The following is a 12,053-nucleotide window of genomic DNA, read 5'->3' as shown; positions in this document are numbered from 1 at the left end:
CGATTAACGATACGCCATGTTGTTGACACAGTTTCTAATGTTGAGTGAAGAAAAAACATTGGTCATTGGTGGTCAACAATATGACGCGTTGTGTTTAAATTAGCGCATTCGGGTTTCTTGATGTCACGCGAAAGCGTCGTTTTGTATGAACGTTTTGCTGATTTGTTTTAATCCCACGTTGTTTAAAGTTGAATTTTGTTGATCAATGAGGAAAATGCAAATTTAATGCTTCATATAAATTAGTATTTTATTTTAGAAATATGCTACATTCATGTAAAAATTGGCTAATAGGTGCTAGACGAATAATAACTGTCGAATTTGAGAAGTGGAATATACTGTGGATGGTTATTAAAAATTGGCCTATTTTTTATTTAAGCTTTGAAACTGTAAATTAAGCGTTTTAAAATTTGTGCCAAAAATTAATTCTATATCATGCCGTTTGTGGCGTTGAGATCGAAGACAAGTGCCATGTTCCTTCTATCTATAATATAGTCGCTGACTTTCTCCCCGCCATCTTGAAAAATCTCACACCAATTCGATAGTCGGTCGACACACTCGATAATTATTTTTCTTCCGGTTCTTTTCGTTATGGTTGCTTCTACGCTACACACGTGGTAAGTATTGAATATGGCTTGATCTTTATTATCGAATTTTTTCTTAGTAATCCGTTGTGTTAGAATATATATTTTACAATCATGATATATTATAAATTATTAAACGTCTTCGCAATATAATATTATTTGCAAATAGTCGTCTTTTATGATCTTTGCATATATATAATCTACCGTCTATACAAGGATACATATTTCAACATAAATTTGGTTTAGCTTTTTGAAATTCTTTGTTTTGATCAATAAATATATAAAAGAAGGGCTACGAGCCAGTTACAATATAAAGAATATTTAATATTCGTACAACAAATGTTTCGACGCCGATCGGGTCATTTTCAATGTGAACACAACATTACATAAATTCTCGGAGTATTCGATAAAATTATATTATCCAGTAAAACGTCGATTATTTCAGTATTCCCTATTATCGTGCGGTCCATATTCAAAACTAGCATCGTTGTTGTGTTCACATTGAAAATGACCCGATCGGCGTCGAAACATTTGTTGTACGAATATTAAATATTCTTTATATTGTAACTGGCTCGTACTCCTTCTTTTATTTATTGATTTATTCTGATTGAGTCATATTAATAATTTATCTTTGTTTTAATGTATTACAATTTATATATTATTTGCTTTTGATTGAAAAAAAAAATTATTATATAAATGTCGAAAATGATGATGGGTAATCATCGAGATCTATGAACACCATGATTTGCATAGTATTTCCAACTGATCATTATTTAAATCAGTCTAAAAGAATAATTTTAATAGAAAATAACAATCCTTACTAATATAGTTATTTTATTGTATAGGTTGCCCGCAATTCACAAGTAAAGCAGTATTTTGAAATAAAGGTATTTATATATTTTTCCATATCACCTTAAATTTTAAATTATATTTTAAATTAAATGATGTTATTACTATCACCAAGATCTATGAATGCTAATTAGTGATTAGCCATGATATTTAAATTTGCTACTTCTGATATAAAGTTTAGTAAAATATGTAAGAGATAGATAATATTGCTCAATAACTAATACAGAATTAATTTTGTTCAAGGTTTGCTAACTCTCTGAAATTTATGGCAACAACTCCAGGTAATTTTTATTTACTATAAAAATTTAATTTCTTCAATTATACATATAGGGTGTCCGGAAAATCGCCTGCAATACTTCGGTAAGTGATTCAAAAAGAAACTTTTGGCGTTAAGCCGGGAGCACATAGAAAAACGTAAGGCCGTAAGACATAATCAGTAAGGAAATCGTAACATTGGATTCGCTACCGGTCTTATGGTCTCTATTGTGATTGACCAATTCGCTTATTGATTACGTCTTATGGCCTTATGTTTTTGTATGTGCTATGGGCTTTACTCAGGATGCACTACGTGGAGGCATAGTCCATTTGGCATCCTTCTTTTTTTATTTCTTTATTTAAAAATTTTTCTTACTTTACTAGAGGGATGCTAAGTGGACCTTCTGCCTCCACGTGGTGCATCCTGGATAATGCCAAAATATTGGATGGATCCATATATTCGTTCGGTTTTTGTTAGTGCAAATTTTTTCTGAATATCTCCGGTTCTGGTTGCCTAATCGGGCAATCCAAATATGTTTTGGAAAGGTGACAGTCCGCTCTTTTCATCTGTTAAATTTGGTTTCATTGGCATTAGTTTTGTTTGTGCTATAGACCTGTGAACATGTCAGAGAATAAGGTGCATTTTCGGCACATTTTGCTTTATTACTTCAAGAAAGGCAAGCGAGCTGCGGAGGCCCACCGAAAGATATGCGGCGTATACGGGGACGATGCCTTAACAGAACGTGCCGCTCAGAAATGGTTTGCCAAATTTCGTTCCGGAGATACGAGTCTTGAAGATGGACCCCGCAGCGGTCGGCCCACCGAGGTTGATTCGAATGATATCAAGGCACTGGTTGAGCAAGACTGGACGCTAAAGGTGCGAGAGATTGCGGAGACACTTAAAATAGGTTATGGAACCGTACAAAGGCATTTGCAACAGCTTGGCTACGTGTCCCGCCTCGATGTTTGGGTGCCGCACAAGCTGACCGAGAAGAACCTGGCCAACCGCATATCCATCTGCAATTCACTTCTGAAGCGGCACGAGAGCGACCCGTTTCTCAAACGAATAGTGATTGGCGACGAAAAGTGGATCATCTACGACAACATAGTGCGCAAGAGATCGTTGGAAACCGCTGACGAGCCGCCGAATGCCATCCCGAAGGCCGGCCTGCATCCGAAGAAGATTTTGCTATCCATATGGTGGGATCATCGTGGTGTGCTGTTTTACGAGCTGCTTCCTCAGGGAAAAACGATCGATTCGAAGGTCTACTGCACGCAGCTAACGAAATTGAATCAAGCATTGCGACAGAAACGTCCAGAACTGGTCAATCGCAAAGGTGTCATATTCCATCATGACAACGCCAGACTTCACACCGCAATAATCACTCAGCAAAAATTAGTGCAACTTGGCTGGGATGTTTTGCCCCACCCACCGTATTCACCAGATCTTGCGCCATCTGACTACCACTTGTTCCGGTCCCTGCAAAACTCCCTCAATGAGAAATCGTTCGCTGATCAGACAGCTGTGAAAACGTACCTCGACCGGTTTTTCGCTTCTAAGCCCCAGACCTTCTATGAGAGCGGAATAATGAAATTGTTGGAAAGATGGCAAGAGATCATCAACAAAAAAGGAGAATATATCATTGATTAAAATTCATCCTTTGTATGGAAAAAACTTGTTTCATTTTAGTCTTCAAAAACCGAACGAATATAGTTTCAAATTCTTAATCTTCTATTATAACATTCTTATTCAATAATTTTTCAACGTTTTTGTATCATTTATGAAATAATATCGATTGCAAAATTAAATTACAAATGTTAATAAAATACTAAAGATAAAATGTATAAAATTAATATCTAAAATATTATTTTCATGGAAAATTTTACTAAAATGATGAATCTCTAAAGTATTAGATTGCCTCTTTAAGAGGGCGGATGAGAAATAAAAAAAAATCAGAACTATCGTTGTATTCCTTTTACTTATTATGAGATCAATACATTCCAATAATTTTTTTATTGAATGAATATAATTTTAGTACAGTTCTTTTATTTTATGCTTGAGATTTTCGTGTAGAAATAAAATCGAAAGTAAGGCTTACAATAATAATTATTATATTATAAATAATTTTTATTTGAGACGCAATTAAGGCTCATGTATATTCAACCTTTTTTTCTTTAAACACTCAGAAATTGTTTTATAAGGAATCATTTATATATTAAATATTCACACAGTTTAATAAAATTATTCGATTACAAAGTTACACAAAATTTCTTGTTTCGTCTTTCGTTATTTCTAACCAGTAAAATTGAACGTTGTTTATGATATCGAAGAAAATTCATTGATGTGGAAAAGGTGTGCTAATATGTGTTTACACGAGTAATGAAAGGACACTTTCCTAGACTGATTATCCTGCGGTGACAGGACCAAAAGGACTCGCGTTCGCTACGTGCTAGCTATTTCAGCCCTTTTGCCCGCTCTCCTCGAAGGGAGAAATCGTAACGCTTTAGGATTGCGGTTCGCCTCGTTTGCGAAGCTGTACATTGCTAACTGCACCGCTAACGAGACTGGCAGGAATTGCAATAGCCACGCGTCGCACTATGACGTCTTCTCGCCGTTCGACTGAATAAAGCCTGCGCTCTCGACTATGTACGGCTTATTAATTTAACTTGTCGCGTTGCGAAATGCCTTGGCGAGGTCGCAACTACTGAGGAAGCTGCACCGATCGATCGCTCGTAAACGTCTATTAGCATGTAGACGCTATTCGTGAATAGTAAATGCTGACTGCGCTCAGAAATGTTCAAGTCTCCAATAGAAATATTATTATTCATTTATCGTTGGAAGTATTGATATGTTGTATCCATAATTAATAATTAGAGACATTCCTTTGCGATAACAAATTAATAAGAATTTAACATATTAAAAATAACGTAAAAATAATTAATGAATTTTATAAAAAAATAGCATGATGTAACTTTTAAAAATGCTTTCGTTATAAACCGAGAAAGAGAAACGTGACGAAAATACAGGGAAATAAAAGCTTTCCAATCAAAGTAAGACGCAATATGGAACCCTTTGGCAAGTGCAACAGGGATTTAAGTATGCGGTGCATGGAACAAATGGGCCTCTTCCGGATTCTCATCCGGTCTTTACCTGATGGAAATATGCGAAAGAGGAAAGGAAAGCTCGAGGCGATATCCTTTGCGGCTTCTTCAGCTTCTTTAGAATCCCGAGATTCGATGAGATATATAGGAATAAAACATAAGAACTAAGAAGTTAGGATATAATGTTAGCGATACACGATAAAATTATATTGAGTGCATCAGAAAATAGCAGCTAATTTTATGCTGTAAGCTCGGTAAGAAAAAGATTTATATTGTAAATTGTTGTTTATATATTTATCATAAGATATGTATTTACTATAAGATAAATAATAAAATGTACGATACTTATTGTAAGAAACAGTTTAGATACTTTCATGATAAATTTTGCTTTATTATCATAAACATGCTTCTCCTTATTGTAATTTATGAATCGGCTCATTTATTTTTATGTTTTATATTGTGTCTCGCGGAAAAAGGGTCATAAAGTTTCCCAGGGAATTATGAGAGGTGATATATACCATTATGGAATTCTACGGAGGATGGAAAATGCTATTCTCCGAGTACTACCCGTTCCGAATTACAGCGATTTCCTGCAACTGTGCGAGGCTGCTCAGCATCCGTAGCGGTGGACCAGAATTTCGTGGAAATTATGACAATTAGCGCAATTAAAATTGGTTCACAACTAATTTGGATTTGCGTACCTACTGCATAGTGGTCGCGTAAACACGCGGATACAAGGCATCGTTTGTAAACAATGTGTAAATTAATATATCTTTTATTAGAGTATTGTATGTGTGCGCACGCTTTTATAAAGGAACACACGTTGATACAAATCGTGAAGCATTATGAAAGTATTTACAAATAAAATGAAATCGCATACTAAAGCTTTGTATTCGAAACAAACGAATGGTATTATACTTAACATAGTTTACATGAAAAACATTAAACCGTTTGCAATTTTTTTCATTGTTTCCATTATTTTCATATATCAAACTTGGAGTTATGGTCACAAAAATGTGTGTAAATATACCTATTATCTTGCAATGATCTTCCTTCTCTATAATTCTAAATTCTCAGATTTCATATAAAGAATTGAGAATTATATAAGAATAAGGGGATTATTGATCTCCTTTGGGGTTAATGCAAAGGCTAATAATGTTCGAATGCCTATGAACTGAAGGTTTCACAAAAATGATCATCTCCGGAGGGAAAAGAAAAAGGCTCAGACAAGGAGGAGGAAGCAGCAGAACTGGAGAAGGACCGTCGTTCTTGTTGGCGAAAAAAGGAGGGGTCGACTCATGAATAATGCGGGGGGTGAAAGCCGGCTGAAACAATTGCCGGGCGTCGCCCTACTCCAGAAATTACATCGTCAGATTTTCCGCGAAATTAAAACATTATACCGGGTGCCCGAGCTATCACGTGCCGCCTGCGTTAGTCATAGATTTTTCAGCGAATTTCTACTTCACGGTCTTGCAATTTTTAACATTAAGTGCCTCCGTAAGTGCAAGAGTAAAACGGTTTTAAGACATTCGTGTAACATTAGATAAGGAATACTTTCTCTTTTTATCTATTCATTATTTTTAAAGGTTAATTTTTTTATTTTTAATTATCAATTTAAAGAGGATATGTATATATTTTGATGTTAACATATATCAATATTTTTTTAGATATTTTTTTATCTCTTATGTCTTTCATTCTACTTATCTTAGTATGTTTTCCAACAAGCGACACAGATGACACGGTGTGACATAATAGATCGTTACATCCTTGTTTGCCAATGTTACACAAAGATGAAATGACCACTGTGTTGTACTATGTCGCTTGTTGAAAGACACACCTAATTTCACGTTTTGAAAATTTCAGAATTTTCTCTTTTTTTCTCTCTAATTAATAAGAATATCTAAAACACAGTGAATATTTCATTCTCTTCTATAGTCGCTCGTCTTCTCGTCTTTTCTCGTGGCCTTTTTCTACTTACGCGATACATCAGCTTGTCCTGGAGAAAAAAATCGCCGATTATGCGATCTAACTGACGACGATACGCCAGCAAGGACACTTTTCCTCAGGATTTAGTAGCTCCTTCTTCTGAGAACGAAATTGCGAGGCTGGCTCGCGTCAGGCGGCCGCTAAGCAATTTCTAGGATAATGTTGGCCTGGTTATTAAACATCCTTATAGTCGTCGTTTTCGGAGAACATCTTTTCAGGAATTGAAAGAGTCGCATTGGACTAAAGAGATAAGAATTTAAACGTGAAAGTCGTAATTACTAGAATCGTTAAAAAGAAGGTATAAAAATACGAAGACGATTTTTTAATTCATATAATATTAAATGTAAGTTTTTTTCTTTCGAATATTTTTGTATTTATGGATGCTGCAGTGTTCTATCTTTATCTGTTTTATCTATTTTTTTGTTGAAACTTTCTACATAGTTTTTGAAAAAGGAAGGCGTTATTTAGGATCCTTTCTCAATAGTTCCGCTTGCAGCTCTCGAGTAAATCCTCGTTTCAGACTGCGCGACCCTTGCCCGCTGCCTCAATGGTGTTGATTGCTTATCTGAATATGCATAATCGCGACGATAATGACAACGCTCGGGTCGAACACTCGGCCATACGCTGTGCATACGTAACGAGAATGCAATTCCCTTATGTGTCTATGTGGACCAACGTCGACAATAAAGCGATCATCGCTTCTTATATGGAAATTCGACTTGTGATCCTTCTGATAGCAAATCAAATATTTGTTGAATTTGGTTATCTTTTATTTCAATGTTCGATTAAGCATAGAAACGTTTTTCGATTATACAATGTATATGTATATTGCGCTTAATCTAACATTGAAATAAAAACATTGATGTAAAAATTTTATATCGATATATAAATAAATGAGAATTTGTGGAATTCGAATCTTCAATTTCAGAAAAGCAAAAACTAGTTTTATGTATATGTATAATTTTTTTCTTTTACGAAATTAAAAATTCAAGTTTCATAAATTTTCGTTTATTTATATCCTTCATTTGTCACTTCTTTCTTTTGCAATTTTTACGTTTTAAAAATTCCCATTTTTCTTCTCTGAGGGTCGTTTTTCACCCAACTTGCGTATCATATGTTTTATGTATTATGCAATGCGTTTATATGGCTTGTTATAAAAATGCGGTTTATTGGTGGATTTTATGCTTAACCAATGGTGTGTGACTAAACGTATAATTTTTTTCGATTCATCCGATGTGTTTATATGACAATATACTTGATATTAGAATTCGTATTTATATGCACGAGATAAAAGAATCTGCTTAAGACGTGAGCGGTATAGAAATGTTATAAATATGCGTGCGTGTGGTCTTATTTTTCTTCATATCTTTTACGCAGAACTTCGTAATAAATTTTGCGAAGAGGACAAATAAAAAGTAAAATTTTTTTGTATGCTCCCTCTTCTTTTTTTTATCTGCATTAGGAAATTGTAATTGTTTTATTGTTATTATCAATAATTAATATAATAGCATAAAAGTTATTAAGGATGTATTAGACGTACAATTCCTCCAAAGAAAATCAAATTTGGAAGTATGTTTAATATTTACACTTCAAATAAACTATATATATATGAAAACTGTGTGAATAAGATTATACTTTTGTTTAATAACATATTTTTGTAGTTTATTTATTTTATTTGTTATTATTTTTATTGTTAAAAATTAAAATTTAAAAAATGATAAAAAATTTATATATTTCTTTTATAAGTACTTTAAGTATTCAAAATAATTTATGCAAAATTTCATTGCGATTTATTGATTAGTTACAAAGATATAGAACAAATATTTATTTACTAGACAACTAGCTCATGCATCGCAATGTAACTTTACGTAAATAATCTTGAATACATAATGTATTTATATTAAAAAATTGAAATTTTTATCATTTATTTTATAATACATTTCCATATATTTTTATTAGAGCACAGATATATTACAAAAATACTACTATTTATTAAAATAACTTATGATCCAGATAGTAAACCGTCATCAAATTTGTCGTATTATTTTTAAAAGTGATTTAAAATAATTTGTAATTTTTTCATAATTTTGTTATTATTTTGAAAATATAGATAAAACATTTTTAATTAATTTGTTAATTAATTAGTCGTTGTCTAGAAAATTCGATTCTAAAGTGGAATAAACTAGGAAGTGACGGAAATTTTAGGTTAATTGTATGTTTCTTCTTTTGCTCTCTCTCTCTCTCTCTCTCTCTCTCTCTCTCTTTCTACGTGTGGTAAGCCAATTTACACTAGACATTCGGTGTGCCAAACATTAGGTGTGGTTGGACAATCTTTGTCTCCGCGAGATAGCATGCATCATGTATGCGTGGACGCGCGTCCGTCTAGTGGTAAAGTCTCCTCGGAATATACGGGAGCAGATTTTCCATCCACGTATAAATTTATATCGGACAAAAGGGGAATAGAAAACTGAAAGAGAAAGAAGAATAAAAGAACCCACGTACGATGTCGCGTAGATGCGCGATCTAATTTTTTTTTAAATAACAGAGTTATGTGACGGAGATATGTGAGAGATTTTCACATCTTGGATTTCATAATTGTATACTTCGAGAAATGTAATTAAGGCTCCTATTTAAAGTTTCGTTGACGTACAATTTATACTTGTGTGAAACTGTGAATAATAATAGTAACTCTACTCAAACTCCGTTTACTTAAATATTAATAATTTCTAGTATTCAAGAGCTATTGAAATCTCTATCATTAAAGGGACGACATTTCTTCTTTAACATTTATATATAATATGAGAGGATAAGAAGAGAGAAGACGAACAACGCCGGAAATGCTCTGGATGTCGTTCCCGAGAAAAAAGTTTGCGCATCCCAGTGTGGTTTTTTGCGGTGTCTGGACATAATAAAATAACGCGCACAGGGGCGTATAACGAATTGAATTTCTGCAGGAATGACCCGAGGCGTGCGTCGCAGAAGGGTGTATTCCGACAGAAATACATATATATATATATATATACAGACACATCCCTGTTCGCGAAGTTATAATAAATTCAAAGCGAATGAGGACACAGTGGCGGGCGGGAGTGGCTCTCGGGTTACGTCTGGATTTCGCATGGAATATTCCACACGCGAATTCAAAACCCTCGGTTTGTGTTAAAAGTGTCTAAAAGCTGGCCACTAAAGTACGGAGGCCTCGTCAGGTGATTTCAAGTCATTCGGGAATATATAAAACACAGAACTTTTCTATTACGACTTTTCTTAAGTTTGCCAAAAGATTCCTCCTGCAGGCATATTTATCACAATTTTTGCTATATTCATTCTGTTGCATTGTCTGTTATTCTTTAATTTTATTTTTAATACGCGTTTATCTCGTAACATTGATGTCTCTTTGTCATATATCGATCCCATTTACTATTAATAGTATTGACACCATCAGCTTTTAATTTCAAAAGAGGAAATTTCGACGAATATCGTGCTATAACTTTATAGTCTCTTTATTGCTTATCTCATACTAATCTTATTTTAATTATACTGAAAAGTTGTTTTTTATTAATTAAACTACACAGTCGAATCTTATATCTTAACTTTTTTAACTTGTTATTTATGTATGAACTTTATAACCGACTCTTACATATCTATTTCTGTTATTTATATTGTTAATTTAATATCAAGATTCCTTGTATTGATTAATTTATTTTTAACAAATTACAATGCTTGTCCATTATTTCTTTTTTTTATTTACCTTTTCTTTTCTATCTATATATGTATATGTATAATTAATTAGAAATATGTCTTCTCTGTATTGTGATGTCGTTTTTATTTAATTTTGATGAGGAATTCGATGTTTTTAATGATAATTTATGGTAAAAACGTGACACTTCAAGACAAAAGAATGCGTAAATATACATTCTTTTCTCCGAAGAAGAGGCTTATTTTCACTTCATTACTTCACACACGTAATAACTAATGGACCACTTTTATTTATCTTGTCCGTCTCTAATAGACGGTGTGGCATTATGTACTTTCGCTGAGAAACTGCAATAATAATGTAGTCTTAAATCAGCCAATGTACGCACAGTGAAGAGAACGTTTTGTGTAGATCCTTTTTGATATGATAATATCAGAAAAGGATAAAGTCCACGTTCGTAGGAAACATTAACATAAGTTTTGGTACGCGAGGTGAAAAAGTGGAATCATCCGTTATCTTGATCTCGTCTGATGAATAACAAAATGGTAAAAAAAACTTCAGGCAATTTATCTGGCTTTGTGACTGAATTTGTATTATAAAAATAGCGCAATGCCGATATTAATCTTTTATACTACTTCTAAATTAACGAGTTTACGTATTATCCAAATGAAAGCTTTACCGATATTCATTATATTCTTTCACTCATCGATTAAATTTTTTTTGAAATATGTATTTTTTCATTTATATACTAATAATACTAATGATTTAAAATATTTAAATTAATAATATAAATGATTTAATTGTTTTTAACTCTTGAAAGAAAAATTCAGCGAATTGCATCATGAAATCTCTTTGCAAATTCCGGGTGACAGTATTTACATACAAATAATTTTTTTCTTCTGAAAAATATTTCGTAAAATATGCGTATTGTATATTTTATAAATATAAATATACGTAAAAAAACTATAAATGTACATATATAGTAAATCTGCAATAAATTATAAATTGGCGCTTGGTATATTAGTGTTCTACTATTATAATATTATATCGGCATAATATTGATATTATCGCAAAACATCGGTATATTTAGAGTTCAGATTTTATTTATTACTTATTGTATACAACACTCAGCGCACGAATTACAGCACAGATTCCTATTAACCTTGAATTTACTGTATTTATTAACTTATTACTTAATATTGAGAGGTATCGAAAATGAAGGTATGAAAATAATATAGTTTTGTGATGTCGTTTTCAATCCCTATTAATAACTTTCCGCTTTTACACTAATAGTTGTATTCCATCTTCGCATGTGCGAACATTGATTTCCACATTTGTTCCGTGGATGTTCGGGATGTATTAATTTGAATAACGCTATCGGATGAATTAATAATAAACAATTAGGTTAATTAGATCTCTAGATTGCCAGAAATGCGGACTGTTAATATAATAATTTGTTTGTATTATAATTATTAATTATATCGTAATTTGTCGGATAAAAATTAAATTGAGATACTCATGCACTTTCATGTTTACAGTTTTTTCACTCGTGTCTATAAAAAGCTGTCTTCGTTTTAAAAACAAAA

General features: G+C 32.8%; 1 protein-coding gene across 2 annotated transcripts; it reads left to right on the top strand.

The window, feature by feature from the left end:
* The first annotated feature begins 533 nt into the window (after positions 1 to 533).
* LOC108722140 (histone-lysine N-methyltransferase SETMAR-like) lies at positions 534 to 3,386 on the top strand. 2 transcript variants are annotated; one of them, XM_018447092.1, is made up of 3 exons: positions 534 to 614; positions 1,427 to 1,468; positions 1,761 to 3,386. In XM_018447092.1, exon 3 carries the CDS (start codon positions 2,308 to 2,310, stop codon positions 3,334 to 3,336), a length of 1,029 nt encoding a protein of 342 aa, XP_018302594.1. In that variant the 5' UTR covers positions 534 to 614; positions 1,427 to 1,468; positions 1,761 to 2,307; the 3' UTR covers positions 3,337 to 3,386. The 2 variants fall into 2 exon arrangements, with proteins under 2 accessions (XP_018302594.1, XP_018302593.1); XM_018447091.1 differs by having other exon boundaries at positions 1,674 to 3,386.
* The last annotated feature ends 8,667 nt before the right edge of the window (positions 3,387 to 12,053 follow it).

The sequence above is a fragment of the Mycetomoellerius zeteki genome, unplaced genomic scaffold, assembly GCF_001594055.1.
Source record: "Mycetomoellerius zeteki isolate Tzet28-1 unplaced genomic scaffold, Tzet1.0 scaffold198, whole genome shotgun sequence".
Lineage (NCBI taxonomy): Eukaryota > Metazoa > Arthropoda > Insecta > Hymenoptera > Formicidae > Mycetomoellerius > Mycetomoellerius zeteki.
This window is presented reverse-complemented; position numbering and strand designations above follow the sequence as displayed.

What these genes read in the sequence shown, in the direction of transcription:
- LOC108722140 (XM_018447092.1), top strand. Translation starts at nt 2,308, where the DNA reads ATGTCAGAGAATAAGGTGCATTTTCGGCACATTTTGCTTTATTACTTC.